Genomic DNA, 25,812 nt, shown 5'->3' with positions numbered 1-25,812 from the left:
TTAGAAATTTCCAGTAGGCCACCATTGTGATTAGGAAAATCAAACTAACTGTCTTAAGGTACAACTGACAGTTGAAGACAAAAGGAGCCAATGAAGAGGGTGGCAAACCACTACCTATGAGCTGTCGTTGTCAAGGAGGCTGCTATTTGGAGATCCGAGGTTCAATGAATTACTGTGGACTTTCAAGTTTTTTCCCCCCTGGTACTAGAAATAGAACTCAGGACCTTGTGCTTTCTAGGCAGGTAGCCAATGAGCTAAATCCCCAGCTCTGACTTTCACGTTAGATGTAAAAACAAAAGCTTACTGAACACCAAGATGAAGTCAATGAAAAACCAATGTAGGAAAGGATTAACTTGTACAGTTTCCAAAAGAGAGAAATTGCAAAATATCGGGTGAGATGATGGCTTAACTATTTCCCCCTTTTTGTACAGAAGCATCTGCATCTCTAATCCCTGTGAGTTCTCTAGTGAAACTCATGGAACAATGTGACAAAAGCGCTCAGTGGTTCCACTGCCTCCCTCTCAAGGGGAGAGACCCGAGTTCAATCCCTGGTACCGAAAAAAAAAAGCCACCTCAGAATCCGAGACTCCTTGGAAGTCGGTTTATGTTTCTAGACTTCCCATAGAAGCTTTTCAACCCCACTGTACATAGAAACCAACTTACTGCAAAATGATCAGGAGATAACAAATTTACATTCTAAATATAGCATGCTGGTACTGTGTCATATGAAGTTTAGGTCTCTGGGACTGGCTGCCACATATCCTCATGGTACAGTTCACACACAAACCAGCTTTGTGCTGAGACAGTCATGCATCCATGGTGAGTTTATGTAGATGCCACGCTCATTTCTGGAACACTGCCATGTTGTTTTTTAGGAATGTTAGTCAACTCGAACCATTTATAAATACCTCCCACCCTGGAGCAGACAGTGTGCCCTACCAGCACATTCTCACATCATTTTTTTAATGTGAGAAGCATATGGTGTATTCTTACCGCTTTGAGCAGCTCTGTAGAATACGGTGAAGACTGGACAGAAGCCATCACCAGACTCGCTGCATCTGTTATTTCCCATTTCCAGGTTCTATGATGTAACATTAATGGGTGTTCAAGGTTGAAGCTCCTGCGTGTCGATTATTTGCACACTTGCCTGCTGTTCAGATCCTTTCTGTCAATGTGGATGCTGAGGGTGTCTGACAGTCTGACAAGTGTGATGTGTGTGTGGGAGAGAAGGCTGCAACAATGAACTATGGCCTGTAAAGTCCCCATGTCTCTAGCACAGGTGAGTAGGCTGACCCGGTGTGAGTCCTCTGGTGCTTGGTGAGGGAAGAGCTGTGGCTGAAGGCCTTGTCGCAGTCTCTGCATTGGTATGGCTTCTCCCCAGTGTGTGTCCTCCGGTGCTGGGTGAGGTGGGTGCTCTGCCGGAAGGCCTTGCCGCAGTCCTGGCACTCGTAGGGTTTCTCACCTGTGTGTGTGCGCTCGTGCTGGCTCAGTGAGGAGCTGTGGCTGAAGGTCTTTCCACATTCATGGCATCCATAGGGCTTCTCTCCTGTGTGGATCCTCCGATGCTCAGTCAGTAGTGTGCTTTGGCTGAAGGCCTTGCCACACTCACTGCACTCATAAGGCTTCTCACCAGTGTGCGTCCTCTGGTGCTGGATGAGTGGTGTGATCTGGGTGAAGGCCCTGCCACACTCGCGGCATGCATAGGGCTTTTCACCTGTGTGGATGCGCTGGTGTTTGGTGAGGGATGAGCTGTGGCTGAAGGCCTTGCCGCAGTCCCCACAGTGGTAGGGCCGCTCCCCAGTGTGTGTGCGCAGGTGCTGGGTGAGGTGGGTGCTCTGCCGGAAGCCCTTGCCGCAGTCCTGGCACGTGTAAGGCTTCTCGCCTGTGTGAGTCCGCTCATGCTGGCTGAAGGATGACCTGAAGCTGAAGGCTTTGCCGCACTCGTGGCATGCATAGGGCTTCTCGTCTGTGTGTGTCCTCTGGTGCTGGACCAGGGGGGCAATCTGGTTGAAGGTCCTTCCACACTGAGCACACCTGTAGGGCTTCTCCCCAGTGTGGCTCCTCTGGTGTTTGGTAAGTGCTGAGCTGTTTCGGAAGCCTTTTTCACACACGGGACACTCGTAAGGTCTCTCTCCTGTGTGTGTTCGGTGGTGTTCAATGAGAGCCGAGCTATGGCTGAAGGCCTTGCCACACTCCTGGCATTTATAGAATTTCTCCTTTGCACAGGTTTTCTGTTGAGAACTTACCTTGGTGTCTAGCTTCTCCCCTTCCATGTGTCCCCCACACATGGGGGCCGTGCCTCTCAGGAGTCATTGGTGACCTGGGAACCTGGGGCCCAGACTCAGGTTGTCCCCAAGCCCATTCCCCTCTCCTCCCGTGTGCGTGGGTGTCTTTATTGGCACAAAAGCTGCCTGCACGCTGGGGCTCACAAGGCATCCAAGCTGCCACTTCCAGGTACCCTCTGTGTCCTTGCCCCTGGGCCACAAGCCCCCCCACCCCCACCCCCGGAATCTTTCCACCAGAACAGCACTGTGGGACAGTTCTTCAGAGATGTCTCGGTTTGGGGCTGACAGTTTGGTGTCTTGTCTGGTTTCCAAGTCTGAAAGAAACAAACAAAATGGAAATCTCTCTTAATCCCTGTTTTGGGGGAAGAGTTTGTAGTTTGTAAGGTAGGGATAGAAGAATTAAACTGATGTCTTTAAAAACATGGTTTTACATGTGAAACAGAAAAGGAGAAGGGGTGGTATCGGGTATGGCTAGAATTTTCTAGGGGAGCAGAGAGGAGGGTGGGGAAAGACAGTGCTAGGGAAACACATCCACAGATGCCCACAGAGGCACCAGGTTTGGGAGCTTCTGCCATGCTCTATGGCAGCAGGAAAGAGCACCACATTTGAAGGACTGCTCTGTGCAGCCTGTCCAGTGTCTTCTGGCTAGCACAGGACTGTTGTACCACCTCACTCAGGTGGCAAGAAACCATTGGATCACCAATCTACACCAGCTAGTGTACCTCACTAGGAAGAGGGACAAATGGCCTAGGTGTATTAGAGTGCTCTACCCTGTTTTTTTCTGCTGCTAACTGGGAACTCGGAGGGGAGGAGCTTCTGTCCACTTTGGTATCTGCTGCACTCTCAGCCCACAAGAACTCAACAGATGTACTGAACGAACCAGATGCTCTTCCTCCTCCTGGGCAGGATTGGCTGCAGCCCTCTCTGTACAGCTGCATGCTGCTCCCACTCTGACACTGTAATGGCCAGGAGAGGTGATGAGGCACAGTCCCCATGATCATGTGAAGCTCCAATAGAACAAGGCTAAGCTGGTGTAGCTGAGTAATGGCTCCCAAAAATATCCATGTTGTGACCCCAGTGTACATATGTTACTGTACATGGCAAGGAGCAATTATGGTTGTTAATCATCTGACATGATAGACGATCCTGGATCACCCAGTTGGCCCAAGCCACCAGGGTCTTTAGATGTGGAGAGAGAGGCAGTCAGGGCAAGGCCAAAAGCCAAGAAATGTGGGCAGCCTCTTGAAGCTGGAAAATGGAGAACAGTGGATTCTTCCCTGTAGCCTCCTAAAGGAAACCTGCCCTCAGGACATCCTGATCACAGCCAGGAAGACCCATTTCCTGGTGTTCAGAATATACTCTGCTGTAAGCCAAAAGCTTTGTGGTAATTTGTTATAGCAGCATCAGGAAGCTAACATAGTGTGTGAGAGTTGGCTGTTAGTGCAGCGGGGAACTCTGTTGTGGCGCTCTCCCACCCTGGCCATCTTTCAGGGACCTGGCAATGGGCCACTGTTTGAACAAGGGGAATGGATTGTTGTCTGTCAGGACCTGGGCTGCCCCTGAGTAACACATTTTTAATGCTTATAAATGACCCAGTCACTCCTCTGTTACAACAGCCTGAACAGACTACAACAGAGATATATATAGAAAGAAGGCAAAGAACAGGAGTGGGGAGGTTCCTGAGAACACCTTAGAAGACCTGGGTCTGTTTGGGGCCTCTACAAACAGGGCTCAGTATGTCTCCTTCACCCTGTGTTTCTCTGCTTCTGGGTTTGGGACTTACTAATATGGATTGTATTTAATGTTTCCTACACTACAATGTTCAAGTTCCTGAAGCCCAAGACACAGCTCAGGCATTTGCTCTTAAAGTAGAGCCCAACCTCCATCTTTAACCCAGGAAAATTTGAACCCATGCTATGAGAAGACCATCAGGGTCATGGGTGTAGCTTTACCCACAGACACCAGGAGCCTGAAGGTCTCCAGCATCACATCACAGTAGAGTCCTCTAGGCAGGCTCCAGTTTTCCCTACTGCTCCTGGGTAAAGTCAGTCAAGGGACACTTGCTTCTGAAACAAGCAAGTGTCCTCCGCTGAGCCAAGCCTGCCATTGGCTGCTGGTGGAGGGCTGGCAAGTAGAATGTCAGCTGGGCGTCGGGGTCAGGTTTTTTGTTTTTTTTTTGTACTGGAGATTGAACTTGGGACCTTGGGCTTGCAAAGCAGGAGGCAGAACCACTGAGCTAAATCCCCAGCACTGGGGGTCAGGTTTTCCTACAGGACCTGGAGACCTGAAGTATACAGGTAGGGGCAGCAGCTTAAAGAGATAATAGGTTATACCATGTCTTCTAACAGTCTAGAGAAGTCTCTTGAAATGGTACTGGGGCATTAATAACAAAGTGTACACCATCATGGGCATGCTAGGTTCACCAAGAACTGTGCCTCTCAGGAGGTGTCCTTGTGGTGGGCAGCTGTCTCTGGGCAGTGGGGAGAGGAACACCTGCAAAACTGCCCAGCTGGACCCCGGTCTGCCACTGCAGGTCAAAATTTTATCTGCACATTGGTACCTGAAATGCTTGGGACCAGAAGTGTTTCTGATTTCAGTCTGGAATATTTGTTTAGACTTTACAGGTTGGGCATCCTCATCAGAAAATCCAACATGCTCCAAGATTTAAAACTTTCTGACTTTAGATTTTCAGACTAGGCATGGTCAACCTGTAAACACATAATTAATGAAATGAAGCCCTTGGAAAAAAAAGTAAGAAATTAAAAAACATCTCTAAATGAGATGGCTATGCTAAGGAGCCATGACTCAAAACCTAGACTCACTGCTCCACCTGTTATTAGTTATCTACTGTTGATAATAAACTGCTCCAGAGTGTCTTCCACCTCTGCCTTTTAGTTCTTAGGTCAGAACTCCAACACAGTAAGGCTGAGTTCTCTGCTCAGGTCTCAGGATAAAGACCAAGGTGTCAACCATACTACATTGTCACCAGGAAGCTCTGGAGAAATCTACTTCCAGTGGGCCCCAGGGGAGTCCTGTCTCCTGGTCCTTGATTCTGGACATTTAAATGTTGGGGAACAATACAATCTGCAGAGAAAGGCTAGGATGGTCACGGGGCACTTCTGATTATTATACCTCCATGTTTTCTAACACTCCCAGAGGCTGGTTTTTTCTGGCAGGTTCACGGGTGGGATAAATGCCATCATGAAAGGAGTGCAGAGGCCCCATTCACGATGCCATCTTGGAATCAGAGTTGCCAAACCAGTTAGCACCCTGGGTTTCCTACCTCTGGAACTGAGAGCCAATAAATTCATATTTGATAAATTCTCCTGCCTGAGGTAAGCAGCTACAGCCAAAGTAACAGCAGCCTGGAGATAGGTGTAGAGCTGGGTAATGCTCCTGGATGGGGGACAGTGAGGGCAAAGGCCTGGGCTGCAAGAAGGCAGGTTCGACCTGAAGTCTGGGCAGGTGAGGATGGTGGCATATTTATTGGGGGCCCTGGTGGTGAGGAGCCCAGGGGTCATTCCCTGCTTTTCTGGCCTCTTGTAGAACAGCCTGCTCTAGTTTGGGGGAAAGGTGCTGTGAGGCCAGGCTGGCTTCTGCAGTGACCAGAGATGCTAAACCTCGGGCCTCAGTGTGGAAGAAAGGGGCTGTAACTGTGGGACCCTGGAACCCACACCCAGGACAAACTGAATGTAAGTGGATGTTCGGCTTGGTACTTTGTGAGTGCATGCTGTGTGCCTGGTGTCATTTCACGTGGCATTGAGGCTGATCTTGAATCTCCCCACCCTATTCCACAGACCAGGATACTGAGGGCCTGGTGGGTACATCCTCTGGCTGTACAGGTGATTTCCAGGGTGATTCTGTTACTGACAAGAAGCCAGATGGCTCTGGTGATCCCAGGCATCATTTTGTGACCCTCATAAAGTGGGGGTGGTGACCCAGCACCTAGCCTAGGTGGTCTTGGCAGGAATTACAGGAACAAAAGTAAGGAAAAAGCAAACAATGGAACCCAGCTGCAGTGAGCATGTACTGTGGCAACTGGTGGTAGGGAAATCTTGTGCTTCAGTGATCATCTGCTTACTGTCTACCACACATGGGAGCCGGCTGACTCCCGAAAAGACTTTTAGTTTAGAGGTAAGGTGAGCCCCCGCCCTGGATCCTGCCCAATACTAACAATTCAGCCTGATCACCATCTTCACTGCAGTTTCTAGGAGTGGATTTATCTCTTTAAATATGTATTTTGGGTTTCTGATGTCTCCCTGTCCACCCTCAGTGGGATACGGGTGGCAGACCGGGGATGGGGGGGCGCGGGGCTCCTGGGCCCAGGACATCCAAACACGTTTGCCGCACTCATGAAGGTACCTGACTCAGTCAACACTCAATGGGAGTTTAATGATAAGGCTGTTTTGGCGGTTTCTGAAACGTGGGATTAAAAATCTTGGGCTTTCGGTATCCCCCACTCTCTTTTCGCAGTAAGCTGCAGGCTTGAGAGATGACTCCATGATGGGGTCTCAGCCTGTACCATCCCTCAACTCTGGATGTCCCACTAAGGCAGGGGATGCAGGTCAGGCGGGGTGCAGCCGCTGAAGGATCAGGCCTGTGCCGCAAGGCAGGGAACCCCACTCTCCCCAGACCCCTGTCCGGCGCCTCGTCTCAGACCCTGAGACCCGACTCGGTAACCAGATCCTACCCAGAGCATCGGGCTCCGCCTCTCGGCCCCGCCCCCCAGCGACAAATCACATTCAGCCTAAAAAAGCAAAAGGATCTGAACGCAGAACGCATGGCTGGCACGCAACCCGACCCCGGCAGGGGCTTCAGGAAGAGCCTGGGTACCCGCACAGCTGGGCTTCCTCCTCCTTCCAGTCCTACCCACCTCACTTACCAGCCTAACCGCGAAACAAAGGCCGCCCCGCCACGCGCTGGGACTGCGCCTGCGTGAGCGGGACAACATCTCCCAGAGGCCTGCGCGCACACCTCCGGCCGCTCGCGCGCTCACGACGACCCAGCCTGGGCCCTCCAACCATGGCCAGCAAGGCTCAGAATCTGGGTGAGGCCTTTGTGACCAGCCAGGCTATCTCTCTTCCGCGTTTCCCGGTAGATGGTAGGACGTTGGCCTCATCCCACAGCAGCAGGGATTGCGCTAGCGGCACAGAACTACAACTCCCAGAGGGCAGCGCACAGGCAGTCTGCCCCTTGTACCCTGCACCGGCGGGGACTACGCCTGCGCAGGTTGGTGCCGAAACAGGACTCCAGAAGGCCTTCGGAACCCGAGTTCGGTTCCTGACACAGGCAGTTAGGGCACCCCTGTGCTTCCGGGGCCGGCCTCACTGAAGGGCCTTGCGAACTTGCGAACGGTTCCCTGTGCCACTGAGCAGGGAACTGAGTGGCGAACTGATTAGACGGGGAGGAGGTTGGGGAGGACGCTGAGCAGGGCGTGGGGTTGCAAGCGACGCCGGTTAATGTTCTACCTCAGGTTTATCGTTCAGCTGCAGTGTAGTCTCCAAAGAAACGGTGATAAAATAACCAGGATTTCCCGCGCTGTGTCGCAGGCCCAGCGAGAGGACTGGGAGGGCTCTCGGCTCCGCTTACTCCACGGCGCTAGGGACCCCAGCCTAACCTGATTCTTATGCACTACCGCGCGGCACCAGGCCACACGGGAGCTCTGACTAAGGAGAGATAAATGGCCAGGCCACAAAAACTGCTTGGCCGAGTGGTGAATTCTAACGGGAGCGTGTGCGGACGCGGACTGGACTCCATTCCCAGCATCCCTCGCGCTGTGGCTGACCACAACTCCCAGCATCCTCGCGCATAGTTGTTGACTACAACTCCCAGTACGGCCACGGGTGAACTCAACTACCAAATCCCTGTTGCCAGTGGGCAAGCTCTGAGGCTCCTGGGTGACCACACATCGCACGGTGAATGGAGACAACGCTCAGCATCCCTGGAACTGCTATCCGTTGCAACTTCCGGGTCCCAAGGCGCCCCCCTATAATGGACAAACAACTCCTAGCGCCCTGTGCGACGCGCACTTAGCATCTCCCAGCAGCCTGCGCGCGGCTGGCCACAGTTCCCGGCGCTCCTTGCGCGGCCCGACACCAATGGCGGTTTGAGGGGTTCCGCCTATGGCCTACGTCAGGCAGCCAGGACTCCCTGGAGAGGACGACAAAGAGGTACTAGAACCAATCCGAAGCCGCCAATTGGGTTCCTACTCCTTCGTCTTTCCTCCTCGGGAGCACCGCCGGGCGGTAGGGTCCTTCCCTGTGACAACAAATGGCGTCGCTGAGTGCGGTCACCCTGTCAAGTCCTGGTCCCTGGGAGCCGCGCGTTAGAAACGTGACTCTCCTATGCCTGTTGAAAATGTAAACATAAATATGTTTAGGAAAAGTGTGTCTCACCATAGACTTCCCAGATTTAGCACTTCCAGGTGCAGGACCTGTGCGTTGCAGGTACCGACTCCCGGGATGAGTGCAATCGTGCTCTGCAGACGCGGACTAAAAACCCAGACCTTAGCATCGCGGCTGCAGAGGGAGTGTCAGGCGCCGCGTGGGGTTTGTCACCGCAATCCCTTCCTAACCGCCCCCCCCCCCCCACTGCCTTTCTGTAGAGTATCCCTTGGACTTTGTAAGTAGACTGGTTGCCCTGCCTCTGTGTGGCAAGTTTACCTTGCACCTTCCCCATGTGCTTTTCTCGGCATTTCCCCCTATTCTATTAGCTTCTGCCCAAAAGCCTAACTTAAGGGTCACATTTAGTTGACATGTTAAAAATTTTAATTTGGTAAAATCTCAAACACTGTAAAGAAGGAATGGAACCTATGCTGCCCTCTGTGCTTATAGGGGCAGTGTTAAACTCCCTCTTGTTGGCTTAAAAAAATCTTATCATCATCATCATCATCATCATCATCATCATTATCTATCTATCTGTCTATCTATCTATCTCTCGTCTCTTTCTCTCTCTCCCTCCCTCCCTACGGATGGGCATGGTGACACACACTTATAATATCAGCTTTGGGAGGTTGAAGACAGGAGGAGGCAGGATGTTTGAAAGTTGGAGCCCCGGATGGGGCGTATAGCAAGACCTTGCCTCAAACAACAAATAAAACAAAACCCATGACACCCAATGAGATCTGAATTTCAGATAATAGTGTATTAAAACCCATGACACCCAGTGAGATTTAAATTTTGGATACTAGTGTATTAATATATTGAAAACCTTAAAATATATTAGTTTAATATCACTTAAGTGTTCGAGTAATTAGTTTAAGTGCCCCAGAGTACTGCTGCGAGATTAAATAAAAAACAGGGAGCCCTGTTAAATTTAAATTCCAGATCAACAATAAATACTTTTAAAATTACCAATGTGTCCCATATTTACTATATTTAAAATATTTTAAATATATAAATACTTTTTATTTTTTGATTTATTAGTATTATTTTTTTTGGTACCAGGGATTGAACCCGGGACCTTGAGCTTGTGAGGCAGGCAGTGGAACCACTGAGCTAAATCCCCAGCCCTAATTTTTGATTTTAAAAATTTTGTTTGTATTTTTTTTGAAATAGGGTTTGCTTATGTTGTTCAGGATGACTTTGAACTCACCAAGTTGCACAGACTGGCCTCAAACTTAGGATCTGCTTGCCTCAGTGTTCTGTGTGCTGAGATTTTAGGAGTTGTTACTGTGACCAGCTCATATAAGTAATTTTAAATACAAATATGGGTGTAATATATAGAGAATAGGGTTGCCAAAATTAGCAAATAAAAACAAGACGATTCTTATTTAAATATAAATTTCAGATAAATGATGAATAAATTTTTAGAGTAACTGTGTCACAATAGTCTATCTGAGGTATGCTTATACTGAGTACCAAGTACCATGTTAGGTGCAAATAGTACATTTTAATTATGTTTCAAGATATATTTGGAACGTAGCTATACTTAATTCTAATACCAAATCTCTTTTTAAATAACTAACATTGTATCATTGTTTTAGTGTATTGTAAAAGTATACAGGGGACATATATTTAAAGTATTTATTTTAAAAACTAGACTTCAGATCTGGTGTGAGAAAAGGATTCAGGGAGACAGCACAGCCCTGAACAGAGCAGTGTGGGGCTGCTGCGGGGCAGGAGGAAGCAGGAGCTGAGTAGTACGAAGGAACAGAGGTCGGGCTTTAGGTGGCAGAGCCCGCCCATTCCCTGGGCAGCTGTGTGCTGAAAGCCTGTGTGCCTATCCCAGTGTCCTAGGCACAGAGAGAGAGAAGAAGTCAGTGGTGGAGGCTCTCAGGAGCGGCTGCGAGTGGCAGCACAGGGAATAGTGCACCACCTGGAAGAAACTAACATGGCCTGGAAAGAGTCATTGGAGGAGAGGAGGCCACCTGTGCTGGGGCCCAGCTGGGCCTCTGTCACCTGCTGGCTGCTGGCCCAGGAGGGCTGTGTGTGCCCAGGGCTGTTATTCTCCTTGTGAGGCAGGCCTTGCTGTGGATGGTTCCCTGAGTCCTGTTCTCAGGAGTTGGAATTGGCTTGGTCTTCAGGGCAGTGGTGGCTCATTATGCATTTATAACTCTCTGACTCCCTTGGGAAGTGGCCCTTAGACAACCTCGATTTACTGTGTCCTAGAGTCAGGAGGGACAGCTCCTACCCCACAGACCCCTAGATCCACAAGGGGATGGCAGGAGCAGGTGGAGGTTTCCAGACGTTTTGCAAACAGAGGAAACCTTAGTTCTCCAAAAAATCTAACACAAAACCCAGCTTCAAAAAAAAAAAAAAAATCATCTCAAGGCAGAACTGCTGCAGTGACCAGGGACCAGAAGGGCAGGAAGTGGGGTTCCTTTTAGGGTGATGACAGTGTCTAGGGTTAGGTTGTGATGGTCGAGGAAGCCTGGTCCTGAGACCTGCAGAGGGGTGGCTGCCCCCGTGCCCACCCTTGTCTGTGTGAGTCCAGTCTGAGAGCTGTGGTGTGTGAGCTCAGCCCAGGCCAGAAGTCTGGGTTCCCTGGGGTACTGGTTTTAATTTGGGCTGATTCTCCTCCTTACCCCTTGTATGCAATTCTCATGCAAGGAGGAATGCTGGGTGACGTCTTCAGGTGTTTGTTGTTAGGTTAGGGATGTTGCTTGGTCCCCATTGATAGAGACCCAGATCCTGCTGAATTGTACAAGATGCTCAGCATTTTCAGTTCAGTGCTTTGCTGCACAGTTGACCTTGCACAGCATGGTGTGACCTGGGCAGGACCATGTGTCCACTCAGCCCTGTTATGGGGATGACATTGGGTGTCTTCCTCTTGCTCAGAGCTGCTGCCCCAGCTCCTGGGCCAGAAGCCTGACCTTCCAGCTCTGTCCCAGGTCATTACAGCCCAGCTCCTCCCAGGACCAGGGCTGTCTGACCCAAAGCCCTGCATCTGTGCCCTGCCCCTTGGGACTCGCCTGGGGCTGGGGCCACCTGCAGCTCTAGGGACACCCCATCTCCAGACTCATTGTGAAGCCACCCATGGGTCCTCCATGCAGCTGGAACTACCTCACTCCCTGAGGTCTACAGAAGATGCCCCGAGCTTTGGCCTTGTAGGGGGTTAGGGAGCCAGAAAGCAAAAGGACTTTTAATGGCCCTTGGATTTAGTGGTCCCAGGTGAGGGGCATTGTAATAAAAGCCAGGCCGTCTATCCCTGCAGACCTAATGTGGCCCAGGTTGTAGCTGTGCAGGCTTGAAGTTGCTCTGGTTGCAGCCAGTACGGGCATGAGGCTGTGTGCACTGCTGGTCATGCTAGCTGGTGTACATTTGGTGGCTCCAGGGCCCATGCGCTGGCGGTTGCCAGGCAGAAGTCCCCGATTTGAGCGTCTTGGGGATATGGTGCTGGGTGGCAGCTTCTCTATTCTGCACTTCCATGATGTCCACCTGATGGACTTCATGGTGCCACCCTTGGGGCTGCCTTCTTCAGGGTGAGTGGGGTCTGGGGTCCCCAAAGCTGTGGCGGGCCAATCCCAGAACCCTGGCCTGTGCCTGCCTTCTCAAGACTCCCTGTGCTTGGGGCACTTTCTGTGCATCTCTCTCTGGATGGGCTTATACTCAAGTGCGGTGACTGAGCTGATGAGTCCAGGCTTGGGCACTGATTCTTGTCTTTCTTCACCCCTGGTGCTGAGAACAGGGTCAGGTGAGAGGTTAGTGTTCTTGTTGACTAAGTAAATCCGGGTTAATGCACAACTTAATGAGCTGTGGCCAGGGCTCCTCTGCCTGTATTCCTATGCCTGTTTCTGTCCTGCAGGACCCAGTGCAGCACTTTGGCTCTTTGTTTGTAAACAGTGAATGTATTTAGCTTTGATAAAAAGTTGTGGAAATAACTGAAGCACTTTGCAGTGCAATATGAAGCCAGTGAGACTTACATTGTTCCACTGTGACTGTTACTGGTATTGTAATGTGTTTCCTCCCCCTAGAATTGAAACCAGGGGTTTGCTTTGAGCTACAATCTCACCAAGTCCCCCGCCTTTAAATTTGGAGATGGGTTGTCCCTAAGTTACTATGTTCCCTGCATGGGCTGGAACCTGTGACCCTGTTGCCTCAGCCTCAGAGAGTGCTGGGATTACGTGTGTGTACCAGTACACCCTGCTTCATGTTATTTTAAAAATTCATAATAATTTTGTGGAGTAAAATGTGAAACACACACACACACACACACATATATACACACATGATAGAATGATTAAATGAAGGTCAATGTATCCATGATATCAGATAGTTATCATTTTAGGTGGTGTGGACATTTAAAATTTATACTGAGGGCTGGGGATCTAACTCAGTGGTTTCACCGCCTGCCTTGTAAGTGCAAGGACCCAAGTTCGATCCCTGGCACACACACAAAAAAAATTTGTACTGAGCGACTTGAAAATACACATCAATTCACATGCAGTACAGTTACCCATGCTGTGCACTAGACCCCAGTACGCAATCCTCCTGCCCTACTGATGACACTTTCTGTCCCTGTTTCTGGTACCGCTGATCCTGTCTCCCACCCCTGTGTTATCTTCTAATGATGCTGCCAAACACATCTGTGCACAGGTTCCGTGGGGATGCATGTCATCACCTGTCCTATGTGTGGCATGCGCACAGGCATCGCTGATTGTGCCCGCCTGCCCCAGCTGCCCTCTGCCCACTGTGTCCTTGTGCTTCTCTCCTCAGCGTGTCCAGCTGGGGCTACCGGGTGGCCCAGAGCTTCGTCTTTGCTGTCGAGGAGATCAACAGGAGCACCCGCCTGCTGCCCAACCTGACTCTGGGCTTCTCCATCCGCAACTCCGGGGACTCCATTCACAGGGCCCTGCATGAGACCCTGTCCTTCCTCACTGGCCAGGAGGATCCTGTCCCCAACTATGTGTGCCAGTTTGGTCCACCCCGGGTTGCCTTGGTGGGGGACACACGCTCGGCTCTGTCTGTGGCCATGGCCAGGCTGCTGGGGCTCTACAAGTTTCCCCAGGTGAGTCCTCCCCAGCCCTGTCCCTCTGCAACCAGGGAGGATGGCAGTGAGGCTGAGGGGATGGTGACTCTGAGCTACTCTGCTCTGGGCAGCTCCCTGCTGTCACATTCCAACCACTCTGCTCTCCTCCACAGCACCTTGTGATGGGAGACCTCGGATCCCACCACATGGGTGAGCAGAAAGTTTTGGATTAAACTCAGTTACTGTCCCAGCTCACCCAGCCAGGAGGAGCTGGAGCTGGGGTTCGAATCTAGGCAACTGGATCAGGCCACCAGCTTCACCTCTATCCCATCATTGTTGCTCAATGGCAGGCCCTTGATGTTATTCCCAAAACAGTGGCCATGTCAGGCTGCCACATGTTCTGCCACATGTTGCAGTTCTTATTTTTAAAAGAGGAATTGAGATGTAATTTGTGTAGCATAAATTCACCCATTGAAGGTGAACACCTTGGTGGCTTTTATCATGATCAGTGTGGCAACCATGGTCACCATCAATGTAATATTTAGTCTCCATGTGTGTACATTTGTGTACAAGAAGGCTATTGATTTTTGAGTGTTGACCTTGTATCCAGCTACTCTACCGAATCTGTCTATTAAGTCTAGAAGTCTTTTGGCAGAGTTTTTTTGGTCTTTTATATAGAGTATCATATCATCAGCAAATAATGACAGTTTAACTTCTTCCTTTCCTATCTTTATTCCTTTTATTTATTTCTCTTGTCTAATTGCTGTGGATAATGTTTCAAGGCCTATATTGAACAGGAGTGATGATAGTGGACATCCTTGTCTTGTTCCTGATTTTAGCATGAAGGTTTTCAGATTTTGACCATTTAGTATGATGTTGCCTGTTGGTTTTTCATAGATAGCCTTTATCAAGTTGAGGTAAAGAAAATCTATTCCAATTTTCTGCAAGATTTTTATCATGAATGGGTGTTGAATTTTGTGGAATGCTTTTTCTGCATCAATTGAGATGATCATATGGTTTTTGTCCTTTACTCTGTTAATATAATGTATTGCATTTATTGATTTATGTATGTTGAACCATCCTTGCATCCTTGGGATAAATCTGACTTGGGCAGGGTGTGTGATCTTCTTGATGACCCTCTGTATTGTTTGCCAGTATCTTATTGAGGATTTTTTGCATCTATGTTCATTAGGGAGATTGGCCTGTAGTTCTCTTTTTGGGTTGGGTCTTTCCATGGTTTTGGAATCAAAGTAACACTTGCTTCCAGGAATGAATTTGAAAGTATTGCTTCCCTTTCAATTTCATTGAAAAGTTTAAAGAGTAGGGCAGTCGTTCTTCTCTAAATGTTTTGTAGAATTCAGCAGTGAAGCCATCAGGACATGGACTTTTCTTTGTTGGTAGATTTTTAATTATGTTTTGAATTTCACTGATTGTAATTGGGATATTTAGAATTTTTATACCTTATTTGTTCAACTTTGGTAATTCATATGTATCTAGAAATCTGTCCATTTCTTCTGTGTTTTCCATTTTATTAGAGTACAGGTTCTCGAAGGAGGTATTGATGATCCTCTGGATTTCTGCTGGATCTGGTGTGACTTCACCTTTTTTGTTCCTAATTGCATGCGTTTGAGCCTTTTCTTTCCTTTTTTTTTGGTACTGGGGATCAAACTTGGGTCCTTGCACTTGCGAGGCAGGCAGTGGATCTTTCCTTATTTTTGATAAGGTTGGCTAAGGGTTTATTGATTTTATAAGACACAATGAGAGCAGTTCTACGAGGAAAATTCATAGCCCACAGTAGGAAAATAGAGCGAGGTCAAATAAACAACCTAATGCTGAATCTTAAGCTCCTAGAAAAAGAAGAGCAAGACAAACCCAAAGCTCAAACAAGGGTGGAAATTATAAAGATCAGAGCAGAAATCAATGCAATGGAGACTAAGAGAATGATACAAAAAAATCAACGAATTGAAGAGTTGGGTTTTTGAACAAATGTTTAATATTATCTTACTATTTAATATAAATTTTTCATCTATTGTGATCAGTTTTATTTTGAAGATTAGAGTAACTGTTCCTCCTTGCTTTGGGACTCTGGCTGTAGAGAGTATGGTTTCCTATCCTTTCACTTCTAGTCTTTGTGTGTCTCTGTGGATGAGGTGTTTCTCTTCCAGGCAGTATAATGTTGGGTTTGGGTTTTGATTCCAACTGGTCGTCTGTGTCTTGCCCTTGTGTCTCTCAAGGGAGGAAGGAATCCTAGCTCTGGTCTGAGCTATGTGACCAGCTGCTTCACTGCCCAGGACTGAGGATGACCATGGGATGTGGTTCTTAGAGGGACAAATCTGGGAGGATGTCCAGGGCACCTGGATGAGTTGGCCCCTTCCCCTGTCCTCACTATGTCTGTATCCTGAGTTCAGACCTGCAACAAGCCTGTATCTGAGTTCTTGTCCTCTTTCCTGTGCCCTGCTCTTCCCTGTAGGTCAGTTATGCATCCACACTGCCCAGCCTCAGTGACAAGACCCAGTTCCCATCCTTCCTGCGCACCCTGGCCAGTGACCTCAAGTCCTCCTATGCTGTAACCCAGCTGGTGCTGCACTTGGGATGGTCCTGGGTCATCATCCTGGCCCAAGATGATGACTTTGGGCAGCAGGCTGGTGCTCTAGCTGCTAGAGAACTGGGAGAGGCAGACATCTGCATCGAATTCCACGTCCCAGTCCCTTCCCAGCATTCCCCTGAGAAGATCAACGCTGTGGTTCAGAAGATGCAGACCAGCACTGCCACGGGGGTCCTGGTCTTCCTGAGCAACTCCAATTTCAAGCTTATCCTGCAGAGCCTGCTGGGTTTCAGTCTCCTGGGCCAGGTCTGGGTCAGTGAGGGCCTCCTGCACACGGCACTTGCCCTGGCCATGCCTGGCATCTCTCAGGTACTGCGGGGCACATTTGGCCTTCTGCGGCACAGTAGCCGGGTACATGGATTCCCTGAGTTTTTTGCCAGCTTACACCCAAATCGGACCCCAGAGGACATGTTCCTGGGGAGGTTTTGGGAGGCCACCTTTGGGTGCAGATGGCTGCATGCGAATGGCACAGTGTCAGGAGAAGTACGGCTGTGCTCAGGTAGTGAGAGTCTGAGAGGGCATGAACATCCTTTCCAAGACGTGAGTAGAGTGGACATTGCATACACAGCCGTCTACAGTGTAGCCCATGCCCTGCAGGACCTGGTGTCCTGTGAACATGGGGATGGCATGTGCACAGACCCCAAGCACTTCCAGCCCTGGCAGGTGAGTGGGGTCACAGGGAAGGGATATTGGACAATCTTTGTGGAGCTGTAAGGACACCTGTGCCTGAAGCCCAGAGACATCTGGGGGGAGCACTGGACCAGGAGTCTCAGGGCCACGCTGGCTATGTGGGCTGCAATTTGTCCCATCCCTGTGGGGTGAGTCAATTTAGTAAATACAAGATGCCTGGTGAATTTCAATATTCACATCTTCATTGAATTGAATTTTTGATATATTTTCAAAATTTGAGTTTAGGTAACCAGTGAATGGTGTTTAGTATATATGCATGTTTCAAACTTGAATGTGAGATAATAGCAAGAAACTTTTAGGACAAATGTGTCCCAAATATTAAATACATTATGTTTGTACTAAGAAGACATTTTTCTTTTGTGATACCTCGGATTGAACTCTGGAATGCTCTATGCTTGAATTCAATTTCCAGTCCTTTTTATTATTTATTTTTAGACAATGTCTCCTTATGTTTCCTACTTTAGTCTAGAATTTAGAATCCTCTTGACTCAGTCTCTCTCAGTACTGGCAGTATATCCCGTTATGAGTCATTTTTTAAAATTTGAAATTCAACAAATAAAGCTTTCTGTGTTTAAATTGATAAAAATAAGTTTTAGGATAAGTGTGTTTCAAGTATAGGATGAATTACACTTTTACTAAAAAGAGTCATGCTTCTGTGGATTGAGGGAGAGGTCATTTTTTGTTTTATTTTGAGACAAGGTCTGGATAAGTCCCCAAGTTACCCAAGCCTTCTTACCCTCTTGGTTTCTTCTAGCTGCACTCCTGGCCAGTTTTCTTCTGGATATCCAGGCTGTGCACATATGGGGTCCTCTGCTTAGCTCTTCCTCAGTGTTACAGACAAAGATACATTCTGTTAAACTTGTTCTCTACAAATATATTTTATCCTGGAGACCATCCCCACTGCAGGTAACCGTGTCATTGTCCTCTCCCTCCACCTCTACGTGCCTGAGGACACTCAAGGATTAACCTGTGGCTTCTCCTACTCACCATGACCCAGGTGGTACCGGATTGGGCCTTTGTATCCATCCCGAGGGGAAGGCTCAGATGTAGGGTCCTCTCTGACTTCTTCTGTAGAACCCAGATGGTGTGGGCCCATTTGCCTTTGGTAATCAGGCTACTGGCTGGAGACAAGCAACATAAGTGTCTGTAAGGTTTGGGTTTTTAACCTTCCTCTTCATCATGTGATGTCTGGTTTTTCTGAACTGCCAACTTCGGACAGGTGGGAGGCCAGGGAGGCCACAAAGCATGTCTTTTCCACCCTCTGTGGGTGCAGGTGGATGTGCTTGACCCAGAGTCCACATGTGTCTTCTGGGGATACCAGGCTGGCTGGGAGGCTACAGTGGGAGGTAAGGAAGGAAGGGGATGCTGATTTGACCTCCACTTAGATCACACGGCCTCTACTGGTTGGATACCAAAGACACATGGGGCTGTGGATGGAGGGACAGTGAGGCTGTCAGGCTGTTGGGCAGGGCAGACAGATTAGAAATTCACAAGGTGTGATAACTGCTGTGAAGTGGATGAAGTTGTGGGAGTGAGTGGTAGGATGGGAAGGTGAGGCTTCTGTGAGGATGGATCTGAGTCCAGCCAGGATTATGAGAAGCCTGTGCCATGAAAAGACAGTGGTGGCTCCAGGAGCAGCCTGTGCAAATGCCCTGCATGGGAGAAGAGTGCAGGAAAAGCAACAGCTGGGCAGTAATATCGGAAGGCTGGGTGGGGGTTGAGTGTGGATGGTAAGGCCTTCTGCAGAGGGCACACACCCGAGAGATGGGGCAGCGAGTGGGTTGGGAGGCTCAGGATGGCACAGCAGCCATGATGGTCCTGGGTGCTCACCTCCACAACACAGATAATGAAAATTTAACTGATGGCAGCCTGATGAGGATAAGGGTATCTTGATGGATTATTAAGTATTGTTCATTATTGTATTTTTCTTTTGATTTTACCTGAAGTTATAGGTGGAACATTTTCCTGGGGCGCTGTACCCCATATGCCTAAGGGACCAGATGGCCTTGCATGGAGGTCCACCTGCCATCCCCAGGTGGGGCCCTCGCCAGGCTACATGTCTCCCTCCTTCCCCAGCTCCTTCACCCCCTCAGGAAGGTGCGCTTCCAGACCCCTGATGGGACCCACATCATGTTCGATGCCAATGGAGACTTGGTGACAACATATGATGTTTTCCAAGGGCAACAGAGCCCCAAGGGCCAGTTCCACTTTGTCCGCATTGGCACGATGGACCCTCATCGCTCTTCAGAGGACAGAATTATGATTCGCTTGAAAGATGGTGTGCAGGTGAGATTCCTGGCCACACAAATGGTCTCAGGCTGGGCCCTGGATTTGGGGAAACTCGGGTTCAGGGTTCTTGTTACTGTTGGAGCCATGAAGTGAATGTGGCTATAAATGAGGGCAGTTGTAGCTCAGCCATTGTGTTTGTCCTTAGTGGACTCTTCTGTGAATGTGGAAAAGCATTTACTCACCATCAAAACCAAATTAACTCTCCAGCTGGGTGCAAAGGTGCATACCTATCATCCCAGCTTCTTAGGAGGCTGAGACAAGAGGATTTCAAGTTGAAGCCCAGCCTGGGCAACTTAATGAGACCCTGACTCAGAAAAAGAAACAAAAAAGTCTTCCTGATGTTGCTGAGTGGGAAGGTTCTTGGTTCAATCTTCAGTAAAGAGAAAAAGAGAGTGAAATGGGAGAGCCACAGTAGTTGAGTGAATTAGGTTTGTGTGAGACATCTCTCCTGTTTCTCCATTCTCTCTCATAGTTTGGGAGGCCCATGGAGACCTGGGAGGTCGCAGCTCTGCTCTCCACGCCCACCCCATGCAGAGCAGGCCTTGTCCTGTCATGCACTAGCACATGCTGTTGCTGTCAGGGTTGGGTGCCTGGAGCTGCTCTGGTGCAGGACCCATTCTCCCTACTTTTCTGCAGAGTGTCCTGTCTCTGACCCAGAGGTATCTCTATCATGATGGCTTCAGGATTTGCTAAGAGACAGGGCTATGCCCTTGACTCCTTTCAGCGACACAGCTGTGAGGTCAGAGGATCCCTTATCCCCTCAATGGAAGTGAGCTGAGGGCTCCTGGTCCCTCCAGAGGGCATCCAACACCCACCCCATGGTATCTCTACTCCTCTCCCTCCTGATTCTCCTGTCTAGAGGTGGTGCCTGGGCAGAGGGTGCAGCACTGTGGTGCAGCACTAGGTCCCACATGACAAATGACCCCTGCTGTATCATGGGAGTATGTGTGTGTAATGTGGGCCCATCACCTCCAGTTCCTGATGTATCAGCCCAGTGTGATGGAAAAGGCCAGGTGTGCAGGGTTTGCTGAGTGTTGCTCCCACATGCCAGCCAGCCAGGGCACACTCTCTAGCAGGTGCTCAGTCCCTCCATGTGTGGTCCCTCTGCATGTCGTTTCTGATGGCAGAGAGGACATTCCCCCTGCACTCTGCCTGTTACAGTGGGGAGGATGCCTGCCTACTCTTTGCTGGGTCAAGTCACCCTTGTGCTCCAAGCAACAGGGTCTCTGCTGTCGCCCTGCAAACTGTTACCAGGTGCCCAGCTCTGTCTGCAGCACCAGCTGTGAACCAGGATCCAGTCAGATCCCCCAGCAGGGAGCCCCCCACTGCTGCTTTGAGTGCCGGCCCTGCCCCGAGGGACAGTTTACAGATCAGAGAGGTGAGTGGGGTGACTGTGACTCAGGGCTTAGAGGCTACACTGCCTTTGGATCCATACCAAGGAGGCACTGGGAAGTCTTTGTTCTCTGTGGAATTTCTGTGAGACACTGGCCAGGACGCAAGTTTCATATTTATTCTTAAGGAAATTTATTCTTAATGAAGTACACCCCATAGACAGGGCTGGTGGGGATAGTGCTCATGAGGAATCCTCCACTCGCACTGTAATGTCTACTGCACCAAGGCCAGGTGAGATCCTGGTGTCTGAAGGAGAGTGTTTCTTGAAACCTCTCTCCAGAATTTGCAGGCAGCCATCTTGCTGTGTACTTGCTGGCTTACCAGGATGTCAGTTCCCTGGTCCTGTGAGGATGCCAGGCATGCTGGGTTAGGGCCACCTCAGTGATCTCAGTGAACCTTAATTACCGTGGGTCTAATTTACCTACCTAAAGTACAATCGCCTTCTGAGGCACTGGAGGTAAGGACTTCAACAAATAAATTTTGAAGGATGCAACTCAGCACAAAACAGTTAGTAATAAGGACAGTCACAGCTACTACTTGGGGAAAAATTAACTGTTGAAATAAAAACAATTGAGGTACCATGTATGATGATGCACACCAGCAATCTGAACATGCTGGTAGGCTGAGGCAGGAAGATAGCACGTTTGAGCCTAGATTGGGCAACTTAGTGACTTAGTAAGGATGTATATCACAATAAACAATCTGAAAATGTGGCTCAGTGTAAAGATCGAATCCCCCATACTACAGAAAAACAAAACAGTCCAATCCTCATAAAATAAGTATGTCCTGCAGCATTTTTCTTAGTGCCTCTGAATCTAATGTCACCACACTTCAAGGATGACTAAGAATAATTCATAAAGACAGCAATGAAAGCAAACTGCTCCTAAGAGGGCCTGGTGGCCAGGAAATGTTCCAGAGTTGGTTTCATAGACTGTGTGTGTCTGAAGTGGTGTTTTTGTGTCTCCCACAGACATGAAGAGCTGTCGCCAGTGTCCCAAGGAGCAGTACCCAAGCCAGGCCAGAGACCGCTGCCTTCCCAGGACAGAGACCTTCCTGGCCTTCGATGAACCCCTGGGCCTTGCACTGACTTCGGTGGCGCTGGCGCTGGCCTGCCTGGCCTGCCTGGTCCTCGAGGTATTCCTGAGGTTCCGGGACACACCTGTGGTCAGGGCCAACAACAGGGCCCTCAGCTACGTGCTCCTGGTGTCCTTGGCCCTCTGTGCCCTGAGTCCCTTGCTGTTCCTTGGCCGCCCCTCACCCACCACCTGCCTCCTCCGCCAGACCACCTTTGCTGTGGTGTTCACTGTGGCCGTGTCCTGTGTCCTCGCCAAGACCCTCACTGTGGTCCTAGCCTTCAGGGTCACTAGGCCGGGACAGAGAATCCGCATGTGCCTTGGGCCCAGCACCTCCTCTTTTGTGGTACTGGGTGCCTTGGTGGTGCAGGTCGTCCTCTGTGGGATCTGGCTGGGCACCTCCCCACCATTCCCACACAGTGACACAGCCTCAGAGGCAGGCCGCCTTGTGCTCCTGTGCCAGGAGGGCTCTGGTGTCGCCTTCTCCTGTGTGCTGGGCTACCTGGGCCTCCTGGCTGTGGGCACCTTCTCTGTGGCCTTCCTGGCCCGGGGCCTGCCGGATGCCTTCAACGAGACCAAGTTCCTCACCTTCAGCCTGCTGCTCTTCTGCAGCGTCTGGACGGCCTTCCTACCCCTGTACCACAGTGCACGGGGCAAGGCCACTGTCGCTGTGGAGGTCTTCTCCATCTTGGCCTCCACTGCAGGACTGCTGGGTGGCATCTTCCTCCCCAAGTGCTACCTCATCCTGCTGAAGCCTGAGAGGAACACGCTGGCTGGGTTGAGGCTAGGTCACCAGGCTCAGAGTGCTCCATTTTCTCGCAGAAACACGGATACCCCCAGGCTCCCAGCACAGTACCCTTGAGCCAGTCCTTGAAGACAGCACCAAGACCCCATGTCTGACTGAGCTCATGGTTTCTGGGTGGAGTAAAGGAGAGCTGAGGAGCCTGTGAGGCTCCTAGAACAAGATGCTGAGGATGGTGAACGACAACCCTGGATGTGTGTGTAGTCTCTGTCTGCTCTCTTTGTGCCGAACATTTATACAAGTAAAAACAGTAGAGAAGGGCAAAGAGGTACTAGTAACAGTGATAATGATGACTTGAAGACAAACTTGTTGAGAATGAGGAAATTGAAGCCCTCCCCTGTTCTGTGGGGATGGATAATGACAGGTCAATTCTCAGAAGATTAAACCCAGCCCTAACATGTAACCAGCAGTTCTACTCTTAGATACTCAAGAGAAATATGCATCCAGTAGTACAAATGAATGTTCAGAGAAGCATTATTTGCAAGCCAAAATGTGGAAACCATTTAAATGTCCAGCTCGTGAGTGGATAAACAAATGTGAGCTATTCATAATGAAATGATATTTGACAAGAAGGAGGAATGCAGGGCTAATGCTGGCAAAACATAGAAAAACTTGAAAACATTATGTTGACTGAAGGAAGCCAGGAAAACAATGATACCACGTGGTATAAGATTTGCGAGCTATGAAATGTCCCAGGACAGGCAAATCCAGGGATCAGAATGTAGGGTAGTGGTTTCCTGGCATTGTGGGAGGGAGATTAAATGTGGGCGTGATAACTAAGGGTGCAGCATTTGATTGCAGGCTAGTGAATTTCTAAAATTGAGTTTGGTGATTGTAGCCCAATTGGGTGTGGGTAGTAATAAAAAATATTAAATTGCACACTTTAAATGGATGAATTGTGTGGTGTATGTGTTATGTTAAATATTTTGTTAATGCTAGTACTGGAAAAAAGGAACAAAATCATCCATTACAAACTGTGGGCTTTGATTATATTTGGGTGCTTGTGGATGGGGTACTTTGAAAATGAAAGGAATGAAGTAGTACTACAACGTAGCATGTTCATAAACCTGGGAAACATTTTGGTGAGTGAAGGAAGCCAGACACTGAACATCCACATGTACTGAGATTCCATTTATATGAAATATCCCAAATAGGCCATGCCTAGAGACAGAATCTGGGTCCTTTTTCCAGACCTACCTGTGCCAATTAGGGTTCAGTAGAGGAACAGGTTTAACAGAAAGTAGTAGCCTTACAGTGGCCACCTGCACAATTGGGGAGTAGCGTACACAGTGCCTGTCTGTGTGCTGGGAGCCGGAGGATCAGGGGAAGTTCAAAATCCAGGAGCTCACTGCAGAGTCCAGTGCAAGTCTGCATCAGAAAGTCAGAGTCTGCACAGGAAGGCTGAAGGGTCTGTTTTGGAAGCCTGAAGGACTGGAGGGCAACATCTACCGGCAATGGTAAAGACTGGAGATCCTCTGAAGGTGCAAAAGGGAAGACTTCCTTTTTCACCTTTTTATTCCATCCAGGACACAAGCCTAGTGGTCAGTGCCACCCACATCCAGAGCGGGTCTTCCCTCCTCAGTTTGTGGTCCACACATCAGTCATCCACAGACACACCCAGAACGATGCTCCACAAATCCAGTAGACATTTACTGACCTATATCTATTTCACACTTAACAATCACAACCATCCCTGCCTACTTGACAAGATGCATCTCTTTAAACCACCTTTAGTCTCCAAATACAATAGTAAGTTTACAGTTGTGCCTAACATGTCACAACTCTCCTGTGTACAAATGGAAATACATGAATTCCCTCCCCCAGAATAAAAGGCAGAGTTTGTCTCTGGGGGAAGATCACTCTTCTAACATCGCATAGCTTAAATGTTATAGTTCAAAGAATACTTAAGAACAGATATTAAGTCTGCCAATGTTTTGGTACAAAGAAAGAAAACCACCATTAAAAAAAAAAAAAGATGATACAAAAATTGCTGCCATAAAGACAGAGGCCAGTGGTCCACTTGCAATATTTTTTATAAAGAGAATCTAACATAAATGTAGGGTGATTTGGGTAGAAAGTAAATGATAGTAGAGTATGCTTCTAAATAGGTATATATACTTTTTAATTTACCTATCTCATTCCAAAAGTCATGTGGTTTGCAATAATATAAACATGCCCTTCGTATTTGTTGAAGTTAATTTAAAGATTGATCATCCCAGCTGGGTACTTTCCAGGCCTGTAGGAAGGTCCCTGGCTCCTATGGCAGCTAAGGAGTTAGCTGTGAAAAATTAGCCTGACTTCCTTATATTTTTTCTAACTGTGTTTTGAAAGTTGAAGTTTTAGTCTTAAGTTGCTGATTCTCAGAAAGCTGTTCTTTCTAATGTGACCCCAGTAAAACTTTCAAAAAGAATAAAGAAGCCTTAATTCAAAAAAAAAAAAAAAAAGAAAGAAAACAAACACACTGGCTTAATGTATGTGTATATATGCACAAGCACATTAACAAAATAGGAACGAAAAACTACACTGTTCTTTCCTGTAGCTGGTCACATGGCTGCAGTTAGTATTTGTAACTCCCATCTTCTACCTGTTCTTTATTACCTTGACCTACAGCAAGCACCTCGGCAGGTCTTAGTTCTTTACTTGGCAGGGTGACCCACACCCTTCTTCCTGAGGGTTCTGGGGGAATGTGTATCATCTTACCTGCATTAGTTTTTTGTTGTTTCCCATTTCAATAACAGGGCATGAAGTGCCCTACTACTGGGAGTCTTCTGCACTCCACATATATTCTTCCTTTCTTCCATTGGTAAGAGTCCTGTGTCCCCTTGGAAGTCTGCATCAGTCATCCCACTGGCATCATAACTATCTTTTCAGCTTATTTACACAGAGGAGCGAGGAGTCCAAAATGACCAGAGGGAAGTCTTACTTCAATGGAATCATTGTTGTCCTTCCTGGTGCAAGCCTTCCCTCCTGTGGAACTAAAACTTCTAGCCAGCAGAGCATAAGGTACAGGAACAGGAAGCAAAAATTTTGCTCATATGTCACTAAGGGTAATGGTGAGTGGTACCATTCCCACTTCCACTGCTTGATTCCTGGACCCATGAATCCTGGCTATGGGAGGAACAGTACCATCTAGTGAATGCTCATTTAAAGCCTTTTGGACAACTTTGCCCCCAGCCCTGCAAGGTATTGCCATCTGGTTGGCACTGTAATTGCATCTTCAAAAGGCCACTTCACTTTTCTATCAATCCTGCTGCTTCTGGAACATGA

General features: G+C 48.7%; 2 protein-coding genes across 11 annotated transcripts; one reads left to right on the top strand and one right to left on the bottom strand.

Annotated features, from left to right (window-relative positions):
• Nucleotides 1-587: 587 nt before the first annotated feature.
• Nucleotides 588-7,940, bottom strand: Znf135 (zinc finger protein 135). Of its 2 annotated transcripts, none has more exons than XM_087200881.1 (2): nucleotides 7,754-7,940; nucleotides 588-2,599 (listed from the first exon to the last, which is right to left on the bottom strand). In XM_087200881.1, the coding sequence occupies exon 2, from the start codon at nucleotides 2,286-2,288 to the stop codon at nucleotides 1,245-1,247; it is 1,044 nt and encodes a 347-aa protein (XP_087057007.1). In that variant the 5' UTR covers nucleotides 2,289-2,599; nucleotides 7,754-7,940; the 3' UTR covers nucleotides 588-1,244. The 2 variants fall into 2 exon arrangements, with proteins under 2 accessions (XP_087057007.1, XP_021101759.1); XM_021246100.2 differs by lacking the exon at nucleotides 7,754-7,940 and adding an exon at nucleotides 7,168-7,306.
• Nucleotides 7,236-23,437, top strand: LOC101697455 (extracellular calcium-sensing receptor). Of its 9 annotated transcripts, none has more exons than XM_087200812.1 (6): nucleotides 7,236-7,332; nucleotides 13,442-13,733; nucleotides 16,165-16,962; nucleotides 19,066-19,275; nucleotides 20,440-20,656; nucleotides 21,641-23,437. In XM_087200812.1, exons 2-6 carry the CDS (start codon nucleotides 13,698-13,700, stop codon nucleotides 22,603-22,605), a joined length of 2,226 nt encoding a protein of 741 aa, XP_087056938.1. In that variant the 5' UTR covers nucleotides 7,236-7,332; nucleotides 13,442-13,697; the 3' UTR covers nucleotides 22,606-23,437. The 9 variants fall into 9 exon arrangements, with proteins under 9 accessions (XP_087056938.1, XP_021101718.2, XP_087056940.1 ...); XM_021246059.2 differs by lacking the exon at nucleotides 7,236-7,332 and adding an exon at nucleotides 8,308-8,455; XM_087200814.1 differs by lacking the exon at nucleotides 7,236-7,332 and adding an exon at nucleotides 8,378-8,455 and having other exon boundaries at nucleotides 16,165-16,608; nucleotides 20,533-20,656.
• Nucleotides 23,438-25,812: the final 2,375 nt, after the last annotated feature.

This window comes from Heterocephalus glaber, unplaced genomic scaffold (assembly GCF_053883595.1).
Source record: "Heterocephalus glaber isolate CG9 unplaced genomic scaffold, H.glaber_assembly_v1.0 deba00001745, whole genome shotgun sequence".
Taxonomy (NCBI): Eukaryota; Metazoa; Chordata; class Mammalia; order Rodentia; family Bathyergidae; genus Heterocephalus; species Heterocephalus glaber.
The sequence above is the reverse complement of the archived record's forward strand: the minus strand, read 5'-3'. Positions and strand labels throughout refer to the sequence as shown.

Excerpts from the sequence above, each read along its gene's own strand:
- Znf135 (XM_087200881.1), bottom strand. The coding sequence starts at position 2,288 with ATGTGTGGGGGACACATGGAAGGGGAGAAGCTAGACACCAAGGTAAGT.
- LOC101697455 (XM_004866542.4), top strand. The coding sequence starts at position 8,556 with ATGGCGTCGCTGAGTGCGGTCACCCTGTCAAGTCCTGGTCCCTGGGAG. Across the intron at positions 8,645-13,441 it reads CTCCTATGCCTGTTGAAAAT|CGTGTCCAGCTGGGGCTACC; the intron begins GTAAACATAAAT and ends TTCTCTCCTCAG. Across the intron at positions 19,276-20,439 it reads GCTTGAAAGATGGTGTGCAG|TGGGGAGGATGCCTGCCTAC; the intron begins GTGAGATTCCTG and ends TGCCTGTTACAG.